Source organism: Motacilla alba, chromosome 2 (assembly GCF_015832195.1).
Source record: "Motacilla alba alba isolate MOTALB_02 chromosome 2, Motacilla_alba_V1.0_pri, whole genome shotgun sequence".
In the NCBI taxonomy this organism is placed as follows: domain Eukaryota; kingdom Metazoa; phylum Chordata; class Aves; order Passeriformes; family Motacillidae; genus Motacilla; species Motacilla alba.
Window position 1 is genome coordinate 100,536,076 of NC_052017.1, and position 24,216 is coordinate 100,560,291.

The 24,216-nt window shown below is 40.3% G+C and overlaps 1 protein-coding gene across 3 annotated transcripts in view; it reads right to left on the reverse strand.

The window, feature by feature from the left end:
* RAB31 (RAB31, member RAS oncogene family) overlaps positions 1-24,216 on the reverse strand; it is a 59,103-nt gene that overhangs the window by 9,316 nt on the left and 25,571 nt on the right. For all 3 annotated transcript variants that reach the window (XM_038127869.1, XM_038127871.1, XM_038127872.1), the window contains exons 2-6: positions 22,578-22,657; positions 20,297-20,378; positions 10,031-10,102; positions 8,050-8,156; positions 4,053-4,162 (exon numbers count right to left, since the gene is read on the reverse strand). In XM_038127869.1, coding sequence (XP_037983797.1) covers positions 4,053-4,162; positions 8,050-8,156; positions 10,031-10,102; positions 20,297-20,378; positions 22,578-22,657 — 451 coding nt within the window. The remainder of the gene's footprint in view (positions 1-4,052; positions 4,163-8,049; positions 8,157-10,030; positions 10,103-20,296; positions 20,379-22,577; positions 22,658-24,216) is intronic.

The window sequence follows — 24,216 nt, forward strand, 5'->3', positions numbered from 1 at the left end:
TTGTATAATACATTCCTGGCATTTTTGCTGCTGCCAAAAAAACAGTGACAAAGAGCCACTGTGCCTATGATTCTTTTAAGGCTGGGAATAAAAAGTTAATAACATTTGTTCCTATAGAAACTCAGCTATTAAAAAAGAACTACTGGAACAAATTAAAGAAACACTGAACTGTTAAGCCCTTTTTATGTCAGAAATCTTTAAAGAAAGACATTGGGAAAAATCTACCTAAAGTGAGGAATATACAACTGTATTAAAAATACTCATTTCATGTTTACAGAGACATAAATCAGTCACGTGATATTTCACAATCACAGCAAGCCTTCAGCCAGGCACTGCTAAACAAACCCAGGCTAAGTGCAGTGGCTTACCGTTTGAAATCCCATGGGTACAACAGAGCGCAGGAGCTGCAGCCCATTACTCAGCCCAGTGCAAACTCCCAGCTCAGAGAACACTGACTTTCCTGACTCTTGTGCTCAGTCTGCCTCCTCGCCCTTTTTTGCCCAAGTACAGCGACTGCAGAGTACCTCTCCTGCCAAATTTGACCCATCTTCAAAAAAATCAGAAACCTTTACTGATTCTAGTCTTTTACATCCTGTATTTTCTTGAGACAAATTAAGGACAATAGATTTGTCTTGGGACTGTTCTATGAAGATATTCCTCTAAGCAGCCAAATTTTAAATTGTAAGAGAAACTTATTTTAAAAATCTCTTAAGCACAGTGTAATATAATAACCTTAGAAATGAAACAATCTTTCTATAATCTCTGTTATTTTACCAAGATTTATCTGGCTGTCAACAAAACATACCAGTTCCCCTTTTTTTCTTCATGCCTTCTTCCTATCATTATGAGTATACATTTTTTCCATCATACTACTTCACTCCACTCACAACATTGTCCCTGGAAAGAGACAGTTGTTAGACATCTCAGGAAGGAAAAAAAATATTTTAAAATGGCCCTGGGAAATGAAGAGCATAGGCAAGAAGGAGGTAATTTTTTTTGCTAAAATAAAATGAAGTCTACCCTTTCTGCTTGGGCTATCAATTTCAAAGAGGATTTAATAAATAAATTCTCCAGAAATGTTCAGAAATGTTGGAATATCCTTCCAAATCTAGACTATAAAACAGATAACACATACAGTCTACCTGCAAAGTCCAAGGTAAACAGAAATTGCTGCTTCCTTGTTCAGAGGCCAGGGAGCTGCACCATGCCCTTCATAAGCAACACAGGGAGAAGGGCAGGAGCTCTCAGGCGACATGAAAGCAAAACTAAAGCTGCAGAGTGACTTTTAGGGCATCACACAAACAAAATTAGCCAACAGAGTAGGAGACATTGCCACAGGAGGATTTCATACACTGAAAAGGCAGAAATGTTGCTATGCAACTTGGGCAGAGACAGACTTTTTTGGAAATTGCACTATGACTGAAGTGGTGTAAAACATCAGAAAGTTACTTATCAATACTCTCTGTCCAGTCACAATCACACTCATTAATTCTACTGCTAATCAAGCATTTTTCACTTGGTTTCCACTACATTTCTATAAACATACTCTACCAACTCTCTCCTTTCTCTCTGCTGAGTGCTTGATAAGGTCACAAGTAGATCCACTGAGACCAAATATTTCTATATATAGAAGTAATTGCCTGTGGAATTAAGTGCACTTGCCTGGGTATCTAGTTCATACTAAACTTAATTTAGCTGATTTTCCTCATCTATTATATTAATTATTAGGGACAGTGCACACCGCCAGCTGCAGCAATGCCTATCAAAGTTGGAAACTAATTATCTAATTATGTGGCAAGAATGAGTTCCTCTGCAAGAACATCCGCAACCATCAGATGCAGACAAACAAGTAAACTATCACAGGGAAGAACCAGTTCCGCCAGACACCCATGGGGCACACACCTCTTTTTTAAAAGGAGGCAAAAGAATGGTAGTGCATTCTAGGAATACTGGCTCTCATTAACCATTTCAAATACATCCCATGTAAGCAGAGCAAACAGTTCCACGGGCAAAGTGTGCTAGACAATATCAGCTGATTAAAAATACATGAAATGTTAAAAAAAAAACAAACAAAAAACTTTAGGGAAACAAGTTTGAGTGCCTGGACATGCTGTCTCCTAGGTCTCTGCACCCCAGAAAAGGATTCAGGGAGAGGAGGAAACAGCAGTAGTGGAAGAAGATCCGACCATGGATCTCTTAAGAAATCTTAATCCATACAAGCCTGAGGATGCATAGGGAGCAACACCATTCTTTATCACCCCTGTTGTTTTTGAAAGGTTGTGGAGAAAGGTGAATTATATCTGTCTTCAAACAGGGACATAACAAGCCATGGATCTACAGGCTGGTTAGCCTCACTCTGCTTCCTGGGAAAACCACAAAGCAAATCCTCTGAGAAGCTTCTTCTGAGCACAAGAAGGTGAAGAAGGTGACAAGGACCAGTCAGCATGGGCTTACCGAGGGTTAACCACATCCAGCCATCCTGGTTGCTCTCTATGACACCATGACTGGATGTTGTTTACCTTGACTTTGGCAAGGCTTTTGATACTTCTCCCTACAGCATCCTGGTACATCCAAGCTGGGATGCTGCAGTCTATAGACTGTTAGCTGTGTGAGTAGCTGGCTGGGACATCCGACACAAAGGTCAGTGGTTAATGGTAGGTGTCTACCCATAGGCCAGTTACCTTAATACCTTTTATCAGAGCCTGAAGGATGAAAAAACAGGCACCCAATTCAGCCCTCAGATGACACCCAACTCAGAGGTGCACACAGTATCCTTGAGGGTAAGGCTGCCCTTCATAGGGCCTTGGCTGGAGCCAGATATGGGTCAAAAGAAGCCTTTTCTTCAGAAAGGACAAATGCCAAGCACTACTTGTGGGAAGGAAGAGCCCCTGGCTATGAGAGAGGCTGGGGACTGGCTGCCTGAGAAGCAGCTCTGCCCAAAAAGGACCAGAGGGAAGCAATCTGAGCATGAGCCAGCAGCACGCTCTGGCAGCAGAGACAGCCAGCAGCAAGCCACAGGAGCCAAGACAGAGCATTAGGCAAAGTAGTTATCCCTTCTTAGAGATGTGGTCTAACACCACCTGGGTCACACTCGCTTTGGGCCCCACAACACAAGAAAAATGTTGACAAGCTGGACAAACTCAGAGGAGGGCTGCAAGACAGCGAGGGCTGGAGGACTTGCCCTGTGAGGGGAGGCTGAAGAAACAGGGCCAGCTCAGCATGGAGACACAATGGCTTTGGTGGGCCACCAAAGCTGCCTGTCAGTGCCCACAGGAAGGGCTGCTGAGAAACTGAACCAGGCTCTTCAGTGCGGTGCACCCAGGACAGGGAATGAATTGAATGAGAACAGGCTCTGGCTTGGTGTGGGGATTGCACTATGAGGACTATCTGAACAAGGAGGTTGTGGAATCTCTGCTCGGGGGCCCAGCCAGACAATGGCCTGAGCAATCTGGTCTGAGTTCACTACCAAGTCTGCTTGGGCAGAAAGTTGGACTCAAGCTCTCATGAGGTCCCTTCCAGCCCACCAGATTCTTCCCTCTTGCAAACAGTGACCAGCACTGGAAGCCCTGTAAGGCAAACTGAACAAGACAGTTTTTCTTCTCCTCATGACAAGTGCCAGCCTCATCATGTTTAGAAGGCCTGGAGAGAAATTTATCTGTTTGGGGTTTTTTTAATGTATTCCACTGCAATGACTACCTTCCACTTACCAATGCCCTCGAGGAGCATTTATCAACATTTAAGTTTTTTAGCAACATGATGATAAGATCAACAGTATTGCCTCTATGGCAGGCTTGGTCTGAAACAGCAGATGTGACCCAGGCTAGGATTTATATACAGATTTAGATGGAACAGGCTTTCTCTGTATCTACTATGTTTTGCTCTGGTGTATTCAAAGTTGTTCTTCGTTTACATCTGCATAAATAGCAGCCATACCACAGGCTTTGTAGGATTTATTGATGTTCTTGGGAAAGTAGTTTATAGACCTGAAACAGACAGCTATTTTCAGAAAACTTCTAAACAAAATTAATTAATTAAAGAGAACAAATACTTACTTATTCCTTGAAAAAGCTCTTCAATGTTAACAGCATTCTTTGCACTGGTTTCAACAACAATTGCACCTATAGATTCTGCATATTCTTTGGCATCCTTCATAGGAACCTCCCTGAAAAAAAAAATTATAAATAAAAGAAGCCAAATTAAAAAAAAAAAAAAGTTAATTTTCAAGAAAAACCCCCAAACAATCTCAAACACAGCCTGAGTATTAATATGCACTTCATAAAAACAGTACTGTCTTTCTTCATATGGCATTTAGATCATCTTATTAAAATATATCAAACTTTCAATAAAATTGATCAATCTGCAGATTTCTGCAACTTGCTGCTGAATCCATGCCTTGAGAAAAGGAAGATAATTTAAAGAAAATCACATTTGTTTGAGTTTTATATTTGACTTTGATAAGAAAAGCACTCTCCACATGCCAAATGTTCAAACAAGATAGGGTACAATGAAAACGTTGTGCATGAAAACGATAAAAGCATCATATGTCTTGGTCTGCAAGCAGCAAAGAAATGAGAGATTCTGAAGTAAGTAAGAAAACCACTGACTTCGAGAACATCAGCAACAGCAATCTGTGAGTGACAGCTCACTGAAGAAAGACACCATTCTGTGCCATTGCACCAAACTGACACCATCTTAAAATCACCAGCAGACCAAATACTCTCATTTTGCCACCAATACTTCATATGTCAAAAGCTGGCAAATGCAGTTTACAACATTCAAAAAGGCCTCTGCTTTAAACAAGCTAGCCCCAGGCTGGCCTTGTATCTCCCTGAGCCAGGTGGCAGAGCTGGATCTGCCTGTGTGCACTGCTATCTGTAACCATCTCTATTCCTGATTTTTGAGCTACAGCAGAATCTGCACCAACTGCTGCACCCCACAGCTCCAATATACCGATCCAGAGACTCCTCGTACAATTTCCTCCCAGTATGAGCATGTCAGACACATCACTCAGCTTGGTGTCATCAGCAAACTGCTGAGGGTGCACTTGATCCCTTCTGTGTCATTACTGAAGCTATTAAATAACACTGGTCCCAGTATGGATCCCCGATGGACATCACTGGTGTTCAGCGGGACTCTGAGCCGTTGATCACCACCCTCCAGATGTGACAGTGTAACCAACTCCTCATCCATCAAACAGGCCACCCATCAAATCCATCTCTTTCCAGTTTAGAGAGAAGGATGTTGTAAAGGACCACGTCAAAGGATTTAAAGAATTCCAGATAAATTACAGAATAAGGAAATATTATGGATGCATTGAATGAAAGTCTGAGCATTAAATTCTGCTGAATTCTCTTAACCAAGGATTTCCAGAGAACACAATTTGTTAAGAAGGTGAACCACATTTTTAGGGAAGTGAACACTTCTTAGCTGCTGTTACAACTACTCAATTCTATAATGCTCAAAAAAGTATTATGGACACTTACAACATTTTAGCATTGAAATTTCAGCTCCTGTCTTTAAAAGTACTTTTTAATGACCTGTCAAAAGAAAGCCTTATTCCTATTACTTAGAAGTATGCTGAACATTCAGCAGTTCTAAGAGTTGATAGTACTACAACAAGGATGAGGATTTATAGTTGATAAAATTGCTTGCCTATCTGTAGAAATTCCTTCAAAGTGGAGAAGAAATTTACTTCAACAGAGCACCAAGAATTGCTGATAGCTTATTAACAACATTGAGGAAAAGCAGCGTGATCCCTAAATGTCCCAAGGAGATCTTGGCAGCTCAAAACCAAATTTTAGATGCTAAAAAGGGAGGGTAGTCTGGTCAATGATTATGAGAAATACATTAATTCCTCCTTACATTATTTCTTACACTCAGAGATGGCAGAATCAAATCAACTTGAACTGGGTCAGCTTGACCTCTTTTGCATCTATTCATATTGGTCTTAAAAGCAGCTGTCTCTCTGATATCCAGCAAAACATCTGCCAAAAGCTCTACAAAACCAAACAGAGATGCCAAAAATGCATACAAACAGCAGCCTTCTCCTGTGTGCTCTCATTACTTACTTGTAAATTCTCTGTGCCTAAAGGCATGCATATTTTCTACTCATCGGAAACAATCTGATAAATTGGTGACATGTTGCACCTAAAACCATTTTTACTGAAGTAAATCTGAAGACATAAAGCAGATAGAGAATGCAAACAGCTGCACGCATTGCATAAACAATCAGATTTCTGGAAGAACTGTGAAAACATATCACATATGAGATAGCCTACTCTTTATTTTTCCACCAAAATAACTTTAGCTGGACATCACTGGATAATTTCAACAAGAAAAAGGATTGGGGGATGCAGGAAGGACAACTGCACAAAAAGTATTACCAAAACTATTCACAATTATGAGGAGAAAAAATGTCCTCTCCCATAAAAACCAAAAAGATTAAGAGACATTAGCTCACGAAGTACAACGAGGACCATTCACACGGCAAAACAATTTGTGCAAAGAAGAGCTATACCAGCTGAACAGGAGCAAGAATTGGACAATCAGCAATCAGTAAAACACAGGTAGTGGTTGATAATAATATGGTGAGAAGATCACATATCACAGCTGCTCTGTGAGGAAGCCCAGATGTTCACAACATTTCTAGGATACAGGATTTTTTTAAAGTCTTCAATTGGTGCAAGAGCAAGCAGGAAAACGGCTGGTTATGGACTCATTTTAAATTGTTGCCATTTGTCACCATCTCCAAATTTACTACCCTTGAGTTAATCTGGCAACCGTATTGCCGGGAACACTTATGCAACAAATTTGAAAGTGACTGTCAGGGCAACCAAAAGTCCTGATTTGTGCTAACTGGCTTTTGGTTTAATTTTATAACCATCATTTCCTCTTTTTTTCTCCTTCATATCTTGAAATTTTTGTCTTGTAGGATGTGGTTTCACCAGGCTGACCAGCATATCGCAACATCACGTAGGAGATGCCAACACATCAGATTCTTAGCCCAACAGAAACCAGAAGTTTGCCAGAATTAGGGCTTGCTCAGTACTTACAGAAAGCAGTGAATTGTAAATTTGTGTTGGTTCATGGCTGAGAGTGGCAGGGGGGAGAATGAAATAAAACCCACATAGGTCAAACCCTTGTGTAGGGCCTTGATTCGATAAAAGCACTGCAGCACTTACTTACTACTTGAAGTTACACACATGCTCCAGAGCTCTGGTGAATCAGGGCCAAAGTAACGAAAACTAAAGACACGGGGATGTATTTGAACAGCCATGAGAGCCGATGAGGTCATAAGGGGAAAGCATCAAGTATGATCATTAAGTTTGTACTCATAGATGAAGCAAGAAAGAATAGTCATGGACTGACAAACAGAATCACTACTGTACAGCAGAATGTGCTTCCAATTCCTGAAAGGATAAATACAAATCCAAAATACAGCTAACAAGCAGAAGAGCGATTCTAGCTTCACTCTCATTCCAAACAGCATCATCTCAGCTCTTCTGCAGGGGTATGGATTCAACCCTTACCTCTTTTATCTAGGAGGTTCTTTGCTTCACACAGGGGACAAAAGTTTTACATGAGGATATGCTCCAAAAAATCCCCAAAATACACTTTCTTCATCCAGTATTACGAAGAAGTTTCAGTTCTTGCAAATCACAAGCTCTCAAAGTTCTGTGATTAATATTTTACCTCTTGCCCACCCTCAGAGCTTTATATTGCTGGTTTTGCTCATCACTTACTACATTCTGCACCTTTTAATGGAATGGAAGGGAGAAACAAAAAAGAGAACCCTTTTCCATTTCCAATGATTCAGCAGATAAAGGACTGTAGAGATTGTACAAATAAAGAGGAAGGGCAGTAAAAGAAAGGTTAAAAAAACATAATTCAGATCATGGTGCTGTTGTTGAGATTGTGCATTGCTAGAATCGCTGATTCTAGTACAGGAGGCCAAAATTATAGACTATTTATAACAATGAAGCAAAATTGTTACCTGAAGGGAAAAAACAATATAGTTACTGTAATGAAAACAACAACAAAAAGTATTACCTGATATCAGAAAGATCACATTTGTTTCCAGCGATGGCCATTACAATGTTTTCAGGACCATGTTCTTTTAGCTCTTTCACCCATTTTTTCAAAGTATGAAATGAATCCTGCATCAGAGAAATAACAAAATAAGCTACCAGCACATTCTCTGCCAATGTATCTGCCTATTTTTTAAAGTAGAGGAGCACAGCTTTGACAGCATTAATGCAATAATGATTATACAGATCACAAGACTGGAAGATCACTTATCTATCTATGCAATTTGCTTTTCAAGCTTTAGGCCATAAGGCTTCTTCAAAATAATTCTTGAACTTGGATGCTTCCCTCTTCCAGCAAGATTTCCCTCCTCCCTGCTCCAACACAGCACCGAATATTAAACTTGCAGTGAGGAAGAAACCACTCCATCTCGTCTAATAGCTCATTTCCTTCACCTAAGGTGAATTTCACTTGACTAATTTCACTTCTGTCCAGCGGCTTACCATCTCAATCGCTGTCATATTTTTGGTAATATCCAGTGGAGCTTCCGCAGAGATGCCCACTTCCCTGCATTTCCAAATCTGTGATCTGGTAAACCTCAATTTACTCATTATAAAACTGAAGAGAGAGGTGACAATTCACTTGGCTTTTTTCCCCTCCAAGCAAAAAAATCAAACTCTATCTGAGGCTACCTACCTTTTAATAGTAATTTTTTTTATTTCTTTACCACCAGTGAAGTAGTAGCTTTAGGATAACACTTCTTTCTGAAGATTCTAATTATAATGCACAGTTGAAATTCTTACTGACAAAGTGAGCTCCCAAACAGGTGATAAATAATGTTTTCCCCTTCAGAAATGAACACAAGAGCTGTCTCTAAATCAGCAATAGCTGCATCAGTATCACCGAAGGCAGAGCCCTATCAGTCATTTGGGAAAAAAAATCCATTCTGCTTTAATGATTAACACCGAATATTAAGCATCAGAAAGTGAAAAACACATTGACCTTCCTCTCCTATTTCCCCCTCTTTATTCTGAGAGTTGTTCCACATAAGCTTGGAGAAAGGCTGGCAAAACAAAATTTTATTCTTACAATATATTACAAGATCAGCTGTAAGATATTTAAATCCAAAGTATTAATCCAGCTCGATTTATTCTTCCTCACCTTTTCCTGGCAAATTAGCAGTGGAGAACAGCACTGCTGCACAACAGTGACCACCACTGTCAGCGACAGATCATTACACTAATGCACTGGGGAACCAAACCAGCCCTCCCAAGTTCACAGTAAATAAGTCAGTTGGCAAGAAAGGAATAAAATGCCAGTGAACTCTCCTGGCCATCCATCCATTAGCACTGCCTCTAACTCTGCTATATCAGCAGGGGTTTCTTCCAAAAGGAGTGAAAGAGGCATTCAGCTGGAATCTCCTAGCCTCCTCTGCCTCAGAAATGAGGCAGAGAAGTTAAGGATCTAAAAATACAATTTTATTCCAAATGAATGATGTTGAGACAAAAGGTCAAAGACTTATGATTTCATTACCAGTTTGAAAATTAAGACGTGATGCTTGCAAGGCAAACATGAAATGATTATCTTAGATAAAAATAATTAGTTTTAAAATCAATAATATGCAAACAACTTAATTTCTACTCAGATGATAAAGCTAACAGCTGCTTTTTGTAGTAAAAATTGAACTCCACACAGAGAACGTAGGTGGTGGTGGTGGTAGGGGGTATTGCAGGATATGAATCCTGTCTTTATAGTCAGAGGAAACCCAAAGAAACATTGACAAAATGCAGTCTCAAACCTTTTGTCTACATGAAGTTGAAACAACACAGAAACAAGACTTTTTATTTAATGTTTTAAGGCAGTTGGACACCTCCACCCAGATCTACACAAACTACCAAAGCATATACACACCTGACAAATTAAATTCTGCAGTTGTGGGGTTTAACTCCAACTCAGGCCCAAAGAGAGGAGTTAACACAGGCAAAAAGCATCCCAAAGGTCTTACCTGTTTGGTGATATCATACACTATCACGGCTGCTGCTGAACCTCGGTAGTACATTGGAGCCAAGGAATGAAACTGTTAAAACATAAAACCCCAAGACAAAATATCTTTAATAAATGAGAACTATCACACTCTTTGCCAGGTCTCAAAGACTTGCCATGGCAGGACCACCCACTTCCTTGCATCCCAAAGAGAACAGGCCTTATCAGGGGTCACCCATCTCTCACTTTCCTTAAACACAAAGAAGCCAGTCCTCCTTTATCTCGTGCTGTTCTTCATCCCACTGAATTTACACAACCAGCACTTACTGATTCAATGCATCATTTCCATCACAGGGCATGGACTCTGAGGACAAGTTCTGACAGGAAGATCAACTGCACTTGGAAGCCTAACCTGATGCCATAGGGACCCCTTCCCCTGGCAAACCACAGTCTCGCTTTGTAGTTCCAGGACTGGATTCAGCTCGGGTTTGAATTTTGTAAAACATTGCAAATTACTTGTATAAAACTAACTTGTCAGAAAAATCTGAACACCTGTCTTGTATCCTATACTATGATAGATATTTCAAAAAACATGGATTCTTGCTTTTGCTTTTTTTTTTTTTGCTCTTCTTTGCTTTTACTCTTCAGCTTTTTGTTTCAAGGAAAACATTATTTGAAGGAAAAAACCCAAGAAATAAACATGTTTGTTAGAACAACTGAAGAAGAGCATAATTTTCATAATTTACCAATGACTAAGCAGCTGATTTAGAATTTCAGCTTACAATTACAATTAGAGTAAGGAAGTAAAAAAAGTCTTTCTGCTGATTCAACTAAGCTTAGTCTCAAACAAACCAAAAATAATCTTTCTTGGAAAATGCATTCAGTCACAGTATGCTCACACAGCCATTTTATAATTTTTGGGAGGGGGGGGAATTTATCTGCAAAAGCTGCATATTAAGCTGCAGCTAATAACTGAGGTCACCTCCTAAATCAAATACATCATTAGGGCAGGGTCTGAACCTCGCTGCCCAGCAAACACACACAGATCCACGTGCTACACTGCGAACCCCTGCACATTTACTGGACACATCTTTTTCCCAGATCTGTACCTACTGACTGAGCATTTAGACTTTTAGCAGCCTCCACATTTCTTGCTGTTTCACGTGCAACGTATCAGGCGATTTATTTGCAGTGCTGGTTGACTTGCCAGTTTGTACACTATTTATCACAGAGCACGCACACCAGCTCAAGGTCGGCGCTTTCTTTCATACCAGTATGGACGCACAGCAGCAGTGACAGATGGTCAAGTGCTGAAGTGTTTTGGGGAGCGAGGCAGGTGGGAGAGCTCATTAATAAGAGAAAACAGCAGGAAAGAGGATGAGAAAAGAGAGAGGAATCAGTCAAGAAGCGTGGTCTGAAGAAATGGGATCAGCCAAGATCCTGAGGGAGTTGGGTAGATGTGTGCTTTCTGGGGTTTTAGTATGTAGCTTTATTATTTGCATACTTAATGCAATAAATATTTTCCAGAATTTTTAGGCTTCTAAATCACAACAGAAATTTGAAATATGTTAGAACAGAACAGACCATTTCAGCTGGAATGAACCTACAACAATCATGTAAACCAAGTGCCTGATCAATTCCCGGCTGGCTAAAAGTTAAATGATCTTGTTAAGGGCATTGTCCAAATGCTTCTTAAACACTGACAAGCTTGAGCCATCACTTCAGACAACAAGAAGGGCTTTTTCAAGTATGTTAACAGCAGAGGAGGTCTAAAGAAAACATTGGGCTCATTACTTGTTTCATGATCACTGTGGACAAGGCATCCCACCTACTACCACATCCCCTAAATCCTCCCTAATCACAAAGAAGTCTAGGAGGGCATCTTGCCTGGTTGGGTCACTGAGTGCCTGTAACTAAAAGTTATCTCCTATCTTCAAAGCCAAGACCATCTCTTCAACATAACTGTTGTGCTGAAGTAGCCTGAAAGTCAGAAACCTTAAATGTGGAGGGTAAGTCTGACCTTTCATGGTGTATGCACACTCCTCCCACTCTGTAAACTCCAGGAAAAAAACATTCAAACCCTACCCTACACACATGCTGATTTGGTCTTAATCTAGATTACATTTTAATCTAGATTACACAGCATTCATGAATTTACAAAGAGCTCTCAGATAACAGTAATCACATTTCACTGGAGCAATGCAGTTAAACTCACATACTCCAAATTCCTTCAAGACTGGCCCTGAGAGCACACTGAGAACCTGTACAACATCTTGGGAATTTCTCTCCCTTTTCTTCTGAGCAGCTGACAAGAACGCTTCCCTTAATAGCTGTTTCACTGAAGAATATTTGCAGTGTTAGGGCCAGAAAGAAAAAAAAAAAGTAATTTAAAACAAACAAAAAAACAACAACAACCAAAAAATGCCCTTTGTCATTCTCTTATACAGGCTAATAAACAAACCTAACAATACACTATGTCCCAGTCACAAGAAATCACTGTTTTCTAGAAGAAAACAAGAAAAGCCTCTTTGCAACACTGAATGAATCAAGAGGGGCTGAAAAATTGCAACGGCATGAATTTCATGATCTAATGATAGACTCTCAACAAAAGTGCTTCATGAACATGAATTTTCCAATATTGTGCAAATAATGATGTTTAATTTTTCTTTTAAATCAGTGCCCAAAAGAAAAGTCCTCTTGAACATTTTTCTGGCCTAATTAATTGGGAAAAGAGAGTCACACCAAGTTAATTAAAGGGATACAAAATACTAATCTGCACATTTTTCACCTGCCAAGGACCAAATGTGGGACAGATGCCAAAAACAAGTGACACACAAAAAAACAGCTCACAAAATTATATCTCACGGGACTACCTTCTGTATTATAAACAACAATGTCTATAACCTTGATTTTATAGTTCAGTATTTCTGTAACCAGTAATTCCTGAGAAAATTAGGATAAACAGAAGCAGTTTGAGATCTGGCATAAGAACAATGCTGTTTGAGAAGGGCCACCTAAAAATGCTCAGGCAGCCACTGCTGGCTCTGCCACACGAACAGCCCCAGCTTTCCAGAGAGCCAGCCCCTCCATAACCTGCAGCCAAGGGCACTCTGGCAGATGTCACCCCTTCCTGCAGGCAGCAGCAGCTCACATCCCTTGGCCTAACAGGAAAACACAGACCAGAAAGAGATTTCCATCAGCTCCCACCATCACAAATAATCACACTCCTAACCTATTTCAAAAACTGATCAATGTTCTGCCTCAAATAATTAGTTTTCTTTTTTCATTATACTGCTACAGGAATCATATTACTTTGACAATTAATAACATTTTGAATTCCTAATTTCTAAATTTCTTGTAATTTGCTTGCACTTTGACTTAGTAAAATTAAGGGATCACTGCTTGCCTTTAGCTGAAATATTAATATGGAGTGACAAGCTTGCAATTTAACTTTGCCAGTCTGCTATACCAGGCTCTACCACTCTGAAAATAACGTAAAAGGGAGAAATCAGGATCTAATCACCTTTCCTTGTGCCAGGTCCAGCTTCAGCTCATCTTTCCTGACTGCTGGTGACCAGGTTTCTAGGCAGCATTATAGACATTGAATGAACAGCCTTAACTGCACATCCCCTAACACTTTTCTCATGGCTACATCTTACTCACATGATCATCCTTTAATTGGTGAATACATTCAGAGGCGGCTTTTCTCCTCTGTTTCCCAAAAAAATCCCCAAATTTAAAAACTCATCTACAACTTTAGAGCATGTATTTTTGTTAGGAGCAAAATATACAGAACTATGGTAGTTACACTACCAAACTTCATCTCAACTGCTTTCCACCTTCTAAGCTCTGGGAAAACTTCTCATCTCTGTATAATGAGTAAATTACCATTAGCTGGTCACCTACTGAGGGAATTTAGAAGTTTCATGCCTGTCATTCCATGTCCACCAAAAAGAGTTTGCCTGTTTGCCTATTTGACCAATTGCATCACTCGTTAGTCCCATTTTGCTTTTGGAGAGGTTGATAACAACTGGTGAGGCTGAGGTTGCTATTCCACACAGTGCCACAGTCAAGTTGCAGGGGTACATTTTCCAATCCAACAGCCAGGCTGAAAGGACCACTCAAAATATAAATAAGAAGCTTATTTTTCCAAAGACATGCTAAAACCCAGAATCAATCACTTCATGCAGACTTCCAGGACTCTCTTCCTGGGAGACACACAACGTGCTCCATACCTAGTCACCTGAACCCTGGAGCAATGCTGACTGGGCTCAGAGCACCTTCTTCCTTGTGCTCCTCTACCAACACATCCACTTGCCACTTGTGGTTCATCATCTCTGACACGAAGCGAAGAAGCGAGGCCACATGTGAATTATGAAATTTCCTCTGAAAGTAGAATCCAAGGGCCCAACTAGAAGCTGCCCAACCTTTTACAGCTGCAGAGCCCCATAGTACAGGGAGCAAATTCAGTCTTACATGGTGCAAATGCAAGCTGAGCATAACCAGAGTTTCCCTCATTGATTCCAGGAGCATTTTGGAATTCTGCAACCCCTCATCTGGCCATCTCAATGAAGTCAACAGAAGCTTTCCCCTTGCAAAGGACAGAAAGATGGAACCAAGTAGCCATTTATGAATTTACCACCTATTTAAAAGCACCTATTTGCTTTCTGCTTCCTGTGCATCTCATCACAGAGGGGCGTATTTGGTCGCAGGTAACACCACAGGCTTCCTCTTTACTAAAAGTAAAGAATAGGGAAGAAGGAAAACCGTCACATCCTACTTGCAACAGAAAACCAAAACCAAGGGAAAACAGCATAAATCACACCTGAGCTGTGGTAGTGGAAGTCTCTTAACCCTGTCTGATATAATGTTGATTTAGAAAGCAAAACAGAGGCCAAATGAACACAGAAATAAAAACTACAACTCCTGCTTGTTTATATACAGGCTGACAAATGCTGCTGAAGACAGTTGGGATTCATGCAATCTGCCAGGCACACCAGGGAACATTAATTCATGTCAGCAGCTCTTTGCACCATCCTGTGGTGCTATATCCCCAGACTGGCATACTGCCGCAGCAGGGCTGCCTCTTCCCAGCTCCCAGTCAAGAGGCAAAAAAGCAAAAGCAAAAGCAACAACTACAACCATCACCTAACTCCTGCACGTGGTTGCTTTTACTATTCTAGACTGTAAAGAACATCACCTCTAGACTGTAAAGAACATCACCTCCTCTTACTGCAAAAGGATTGTAATTCTGCCCATGAGCACAGCTGGAAAGGATAAGGGTGCACAGACTGAGCAGAATCACACCAGTGCTCAGCAAATGTTGCACACTTTGAATTCAGCTGCAATTTTCCTACATAGTGCCTGCTCAAGCACCTGCAGGTGCACAGCAGCACAAGATTTGCTTGACAGCTGTGATCATTTGACTAAGTTTCATTCCCTTTCCTATGAAATTGCTCTCTGACAACATATGTTGCACCTGAGTGGCCAAGACCAAACCACTTGGTTCCTCCTAAAGTCAGAGATCCTTACTCCTACTTTTTATCTGGGTGCCACTAATGGCAAGGACAGCCACAGCCTCTGGCTCAGCTGCTTGCTGACACGTGCGGGCAGCGTCACAGCCCTGCAACTTCCTTCCCCTTCCTATTACACCCACTCACACTTCCTGGACTCTTACCTCAAACATATATCAGGTCACTTCACTCAGCAGGCTATTCCCACACCTCTGCAGGTAATTCTGAGTGTCCTGTTTCTCCTGCCCTTGGCCCTTCCTGCCAGTCCACTCCCACGAAACCCCTTCAGTCCTGTCCCAAAAGCCACCTGAAGTGCACTTGCCCAAGCCTGGGCAGTTACATGCCCCATTCCTGCCACCCTCAAGGCAGTGGCTGCCAACCAACAGGAAACTGTGGTGGGGCAGAGAGAAGCAAAGGCAAAACCCAAAAGCATTAAGCAGATTATCCTGACACACAAGCTTCTTGAACAGGGAGGGATACAAAATTCCTGACATTCTCAGCTGGCAAAGAGCAAATGGGAAAAATGTTATGCATGAAAGCCACTTTCAGATACCATTTAGCATTTTAAAACCTTGAGTAGTTTTCCTTACATGACTGAAGGCTGGAATTCCAGTTCTCAGGATTTGCAAGCTGAGTAAATCAGGGAAGATCTGTCTTGATCTACAGGTATTTTTTGCTAATAAAATTGAAGATTAAATACATATCTATAAATTATGTCTATAAATTAAGAGTGGGCATTTTTTCCAATTCTAAGAATTCTTTAAATGAAGAAGGAAAAATCTCAACATTCTAGGTTAATCTTTTAAAGTTCTTTTAAATAGGCAGAAAACAAACTTTTGCAACACCACAGAAGGGACCTGTGCTTAGCTGTTCTAAAGTTTACAGTCATTAAATAAAGGATGCAAAAGACACTACACCAAAACCATGACTCACCATCAAGCTACAAGTGCTGCAAGTTTGCTGAAGACTAACAAAAAACACATTTAAATGGATCCCTTAACTGATTTATTTTGCTTTATGCTCACTCTGAAAGTAGTAAAAATAACATATTCTCTTGCTGGCTCTAATGCCACTTGTGCTCTCGCACACTGCCAAATCACCTGTCAACATTTGCAGCGTGCAAGAGGTCCTCACACTACACACAATGAACCACCCTGACTCTGACTGAGCTGTGGGAGACCATCAAGGCCACATTTATGACACCACAGAGCAAAATCCAGGCTGTGTTTTGCCTGCAGAAATAATTCAAGTCATTGATAGATGGTGTTGTGCCACTGTCTCTGAATCACCAGGACAACTACTGCCACTCAGAAAAGAGACAGCTATAAAGAGCTGTGGACATGTCATCAGTCTTTTCCAGAAAATTGAGAAGGTTAAAAAACAAAAAAAGAAAAAGCTCACAACTCAGGATAATTCCTATCGAGCTTTAAACTGGGCTCAAGTAATTGAGGCCTCTTCTATTAAACAAAATTAAAAGTCCCAGAGTTCAACACAGTAAATTTTAAAAGGACAGAGATAAATTTTCCTGCCCTGGAAACACAGCCCTCAGACTCCCTGTTTGCTACAATATTCCTCAGCCAGCAAAATGAAAAGCTGGCAGCCACCCAAGGTATTCAAACAAAACATTGTAATTAAAAGCTACTTAGGGCACCATGAACCAAAATACATGCTAATAAAAAACATCATTAACTAACCTGCAAGGAGACTCTTCTTAGGGGAGGGAATCTTTGCTAATAACAACATAATTATTGGGCATGTAAGTCCCAAAGTCTGCAACAATTCAAAGCTAATGGGGAAAACGTGAGACAGGACAGGGGAAAAGTGACATTTGGGAAATACTGGTGTGGAGGGAAAGTGACAGTGAAGAAAAAAATAAAGCGAGTTTGTTGGATAGCACACCAACACGAAGCAACCAAGTCCACAGAGAGCAGTACTTAGGCACAGAAGATAGGGGGATTTAGTGAAGTGTGCTGCCAGTTTGTTTCTTCCTAGTCAAGAAAAAGAGAAAGAAAAAAAACAAGATAAAAGGATTAAGGAGCTCTCTCTCCTTTTGTAATCATGTACTATGTGAATTTTTCACCACAAGCCATATACCCCTCTCCAGGGTCTCCTTCTAAGAAGCACACTCAACATTCACCCCCACCAGGGATATGACAGAAAAGCTCTTAATCTCCATTTTCTGCTGTATTATTGTCACTCTGCAGCATTGACTCCAAGCTAGCAGTTTCCCAGAGAAAATCATGGACAGGGAAATGAAAAATCACTAAAAAGGACAGACTCATGAGCGAGGATCATGGAACTGCCACTCCTGCTGTTTCTGCCTGCCTGCTCTACCATGGTTAAGCTTTGAGCTTAACTTTCAGGGCATAAGTGAGGCCTCAGTTAAATCTCAGCCAGGGCTCTTCTGCTGTGAAGGCTCCACATCAGCACACGGACACAGCTGGGGAAGCACAGGGCACCCCAAGTCCAGAATAAGCACAAGCCTATGCCTGGCCTTGCATTTAGGAGAGCAAAGTCAAATGAAGGCAATGTTGAAAGAGCAGGGAGTCCTAAACACTGCTCTCAGCAGTACAGACTGACAAAACTGCCAGGCTTCAGCAGTGGGACACAAAGCCTCCACAAAACTTTCAAAGAATAAGGGAAGGACATTTCTAAAAGCAGAAACAACATTCAGAAGACATTTATTAGTACACTGGGAAAACAGCAGGATGGGATAGGCTGGAAATGTGGGGTCATCATTGTTGGTCAGACGATAACTAGAAAAAAATTAACAGGGGGCAAACATTTGTTCTTGAATCAGAAGGAGCAACACAAAACAAAGCAACCAGAAATCCCTGATTAAAGTGAGTAAGGTATTGACAAGCATCATGTGTTTAGCTGCAGCGTACAACAGGAATGTTCCAGGACAGTACATGACCTGGACCAGTATGGATCTCACCTTGGGAAACCTGTCTGCCTCCATAGCTTGCACTCAACACCAATGAACTTTGTTTACTATATCACTGCACTTTCCTAGTCCTAGTGAAGGACTGGGAATAAAATCTGCAAACACAGAACAAAAAGATGGTCCCTGGACTAATTTGTGATTACTAATTAATGAAAATCTTTAACATGCTGTATCTGTAATAAATTCTAAGCAATCTAACAAAGGTTGTGGCGCTCACTGCTCACCACAGTTTGACACACACACACAAAAAAAAAAAAGGAAAGCAGATGTTTGAAAAATGATGAGCAAAAAAAAATTGAGAGGAAACATAAGGGACTAGTTGGGAAGGATGAATTTTGTGTCCAAGAGTCAGAGCTCAGTCACATATTTCCTGCCTCAAATGAGGCATCATTTGTTTCAGTAAATATGTAAATATGAATATTACTATGCACCTAATTTTAGAGGGCTTTGAGCGTCCTTAGACTATGTAGGAAAATAGGTAAATCTTGATATAAGTAAATAAGTAAATCTTGATATAATCCAACTGAGTTTTGTGTGTAAAGTGCTAAAAAGAAAAGAAAAAGCAAGGAGAGCAGGGCAGTGGAGGGAAAAGAGAGAAAATAAGCAAGGAAACTGAAACCATGGGAAAGAAAACCAAACTTTTGCTAGCTCTTGCAATAATTAGTCAGTTATCAGCTCCAGACCATGCAGAAATGGAACAAACAAGATTCAAGGGAAGGAATTAGGCTTCAAATATATTTTTCAAGGTCTATTTTCCCATGACAAATAACTTACTGAATTGTTATGAGCCAACAGATTTCATCAGCATCACTTTATCTCACACTGTGCATTATAAATAAAAGCACAAGCATTTCCTGCAACTAAGAGCAAAAATCTTCTTTGCCCACAATTCACATACAAGGTATGGAGAATACAATAGGATGTATCAGGACTGACATCCAGTCTGTATAAGCATCTCATTTTATCCCAACCTAATGTGAGCATAGCTACAATTTCCTATGAAGAGACACTGTGCCATTTCAGAAGTATGATGTTATAGAAGTGTGCATAGGTTTTTCATTTCCCAAGACAAACATGGACATATATTAAGAGAAACCTACAGCTCTACAGTCTAGAGTCTAGTGCTGCATACTACTATCACTGAGGCTATTAAAAGAAAAAAAATTATCAACCAGACTTACATGCAGTCCACATGAACTAATGCCCAAAAATCCATTATGGTTTGGTTTTGGTTTTGGGGTTGTTTTTTTTTGAAAAGTCAAAGGAAAAGCTACTCGATCTGAGCAATTAGCTTCATACACTTGAAAAAAATCACTATAAAAACCCAAAATGGTTCCGGTTGCTGGTGGTAATTTCTTATAATATAAATAATAACAGCAGACACAAGCCATGCCCATATTCACTGTCCCAATCCAAGACAATCCCAGAGTCACCACCTAAGTTCAGACACCCCAGCCCATGGGCTGCAAGTCAAAGCCTTTCCAATGCCAATGAGAGCTGCCACACAGAAGCCTGATGAAACCAGAGAGGAAACTGGATGTTGCTGGGGCACTGTTTAAGCTGTCTTGGGGAAGGTGGCTGACAATTCACACCATGGTTTGGGGTTTTTTTTAGGTAAGTGGTATGGTCAGCCTGTCTGCATTTTTATCATCCATGGAAAGGGAATCTACATACTTGGTGCCTGCTGACCACCTGCATTGCAGAGCCTTGCAAAGATTCAGGAGGTTGATACTTACCAAGTCTTCTGAAGATGAAAGGTTTAGAAAAAGTACATCAACACATTAAAAGAGACCAGGATAATGAAAGCATTCTGCAAACTAACACTCACCCGTTCCTGACCAGCTGTGTCCCAGATCAGAAATTTATGAAGCTCATTCCCACATGGCACAGTTTTAGTCATGAAGGATGCTCTGGAAATAAGGAAGACAGAAATTTGTAACAGAACTGACACTCTGAATACGTAACCTGTAGACCTTAGTGAGTTCTTCTGGATTAGACTGCATTTGGAGGAAACTCCAAAACCTTGATAAAATACCTGCAGAAGTCTCCCTTTGCTCAGATAGGATATATGCTACTTATAGATGTATTTTTTTAAAAGAAGGGAAAAGCCTCTGAAGTTCAGAGGGCATTTGCTCATGGATCCAGGAACACAAATGCTCCTGGCATTCACACGTGGCTTCTGCTGCTTGTTAGCTCCATCTTCTTGGTGGTACAGGCCTGAGAGAAAGGCAACAGACAACATCATGTGCCACTTTTCACTTTAACAGATGAGACTGGAGCACCAGGGAACAGAAAAGTCACCTGCTGGAGTGCACATGGTAAACAAATGCAAGAAAGTTTTTCTCCCTTTCAACTGAGATGAAGAAGTCTTCGTAGTTTCTTTTATTTTCCATAGAAAATGAGATAGGACTATATTTTCAAAGTTTTTTCTTTTAGGAAAGAAGGTTACAAATTTATAGGCTTTTTATGTATTACAGCAGTTCATTTGAAAGCTGGTAGGAAAGACTGCCAAACTCTGGCAGATTTCTATTTTCCCCATCGAATCTGGGTACTGCTGAACCATTTTTGTTGTGGTAACATTTTCCCTGGCTCATAAAGATGCATTTGATACAATGCATGGTCGTTACAAAAGCACCAAATTACATCAAATCACATATGACTGAACAAAACATTTTCTGAGAATGATATACCAGAGTTCTCCTCTACAGCCATCTGCAAATTGCTTGAATTTAACAATGCTGCATTGTTTATGAAAATACTAACTAAGGAAAAAAAAATGGCCACATTTCTTTGGTTGTTTTCAGGGTGTGTTCACTCAGTTGTCACTCTCCTTCTCAAACCAATAAGCAACACTCCACAGCTTCAAAAATGGGAACTTTATAGATTCACAGTGGCTATTGTTGATTGCAGGATTATATATTTAAAATAGTCCAATAAAAAATGGGAACTTTATAGATGCACAGTGGCTATTGTTGATTGCAGGATTATATATTTAAAATAGTTTAATAATTTGGAAGAAAAAAACCCTTATCTGTGCAGACAAATAATATCACCTGTGTGAAGCTAGCCTTCACATTTTAATCTCCCACTGGAAAAAAAATCCCTTTAGTTTTCATAATTATGATAACAGAGGAAAATTGTTTTCCAAATTGAGCAGAAGGCATTTACTTAGCAACAACAACTACTTGGGGAAAAAGGATGCTAACAGTTTAGAAGTAAAAAAAAAACCCACTCAAGTTGCCATCAACTCTTTCACTGCAAACAAGTGTCCTTCAGCCAGTAATTTTATTCATGACATGCTTCCTTTTTCTCTGTCCATTTTTCTCTATTCATCTCATTCAGGAATCCAAAACTGTCCTGGAACTTCTACGTGCAGCTTCCAGCTGAGACTCCTCCATGCTTTAAAAGGCAGAGCTTCAGAAGGTACTGTCCAACCCTCTGAACAACACACAGCAATCAATACCAATCCTTCACCAACGACTTAAAACACCTCTGACACACACGTCAGATCAGCCCTTTCCCCCCAAATTACTTCTTTCTGTACATTCCATAATAGCTTCCTTTCCCATAAGAGGTTCATAACTTCAAAAATTTTCCAGGTCACATTGGACTTGGAAAATCTGTCCCTAAGATAGTAAAAAAAAATAAGTCTGAATTAAAATCTACTACAGGACTATTAGGATTCTGATGGTCTGATACATGGAAGCTTAGTAGCTTTTAAAGAAGTTATATAAATTAATTATACTTAGTTTGAATTGCATTGTTCCTATTTTAAGAAAGGAAAATGTGACACATCCTAAACTTCGACAAAAGCACATCCATATGGGGAAACAGACACTGTCCATGTTCCAGCCTGGCCTAACAGGACACTCAACAAAGGTACTTTAAGGGCTTCCACGGTCTTCCTGCCATTACTTAGCTATGGGATGACCTGATCATTGTTCAGGTCACAGTCTCTTGGGTTGCGGGGTGTTGCTTTTTGTCTTGTCAAGAGCTTCCCACTTTAGACTGTTTTGGCTGTAGGACCTTAGGACTTAAATCACTCAAGGGTCAGATTTGAAACTTCACTGACCAGTGGAAACCAAAGTGATATTTTGTGTGATACTTACCCAATAGTAGGACTGATATTATGATCAAAGTGGTCCTGGACAAACCGACAAACGATGCTCGATTTCCCAACCCCAGTATCCTGAAAATCAAAGAAAGCGTGACAGTGAGTCAATGAAGTCATGTCCATGAGACCCCAGATGTCAATACTTCACTTGATTTATTTTCAAGAATTAATATTTGACTATTTGTTCTTGTCTTGTGGCAAGCGGGGCACATTACACATTTCAGAAGAAAAGTGAGGACATGGCTTACCCTTTTCAAACATCAGCATTGTGTGTGAATCTCCCTGGCCCTCTTCCCAGGACTCCCTTCTCTCCAAGCCCTCTATTTTATTGGGCGGATTTTATATTCTTGCAAGGACTGCAGTCCATCCAGCAGAGCCATTTACTTGTACAAGCAAACCCTGTGCTTTCCAACACACGGCGCAGCCAGAGAAACAATCTCATTCAGGCCTGTTGCACAGCCAGCCCAAGCAAGCTTCCAAAACAGACTAATAACACCAACATTTTAGCACACTGACAGCACTGAGTTAGTGAAAGTAACCTTTTCATGGCGAGACAAACTAGCCCACTTAGTGGAAACTTTGCAGAGGCTTTGGGTGGTTTTGAAAAGGTAGGAATGCAAAGATCTGGATCCCCAGAGATGTGCAGCTCTCCCTGTGCATGCCATGCTAGAGGTCTGCAGTGCATTACTTTAAAGGCAACACAGCCTGCTTTCTACACTGCAACATGGCAGGCTGATTCCATTTGCAGAAAGAGTCTTTTTTTTTTTTTCTTTCAACATACCCAATCAGTAGGGAAAAGTAACAGCAGTACAATACTGAAATAAAATTCAAAATAACCCAAAGCGGCAGGAGAAAATTTGAAATTATGCAGAAATAATATTCGGGCATCCAAGATATAAACAACTTCCCTAAAATGCAACATTTTTCAGTCTGTCTGTTTTTGCCCAAAGCCTTGGATGGTAGGTAGAACTTAAATTATACAGGGAATTATCAAGGAAGAGGAGTAACATTATCACTGTGTCTTCCACAGAATTGCAAAGAGCCTCCTTAGAGACAAAAAGGATGCCAGGAAATCAATACTGACCTTTCCAAGACATTAACAATGACAGCACAGGGTCCAATCTAACTCATTAAACAGTCACTGGAAAGTTTTCTATTAATTTCATTGAAGTGATTGCAGAACAACCAGATTGTACCTGGTAGCTCCATTTGTATCCACATTTTAAGACTAATTTACACAACACTTTTGAAAAATGCCAAGATAAGACAATACAGTTTGTTAACAGCATGACACACATAACTATATATTAGAAAAATAGAAAAGCAGCTTTTGCCCACACATAACTACATATTAAAAATAGCACTTCTGCCTCTCCTATAATCGGTTTTGCAATATGTTATCTTCTTTTTGAATAAGAAAGAAAAACAATGCCTGTATTTACATTTCCTTCCACCATGCTTACATGAAACTGTATTGTCACGCCAGTCTTTATAGACAGCACTTATTAGAAAACCATCATTTAAACTCTCATATTTGATTCAAAGCTGTCCTTAGTCAGCTTAAAAGCCATAATAAATGTTCATGTTACACAGACAGTTGTTTATCTACTCTGTTCAATCAATAGGAAAAAAAG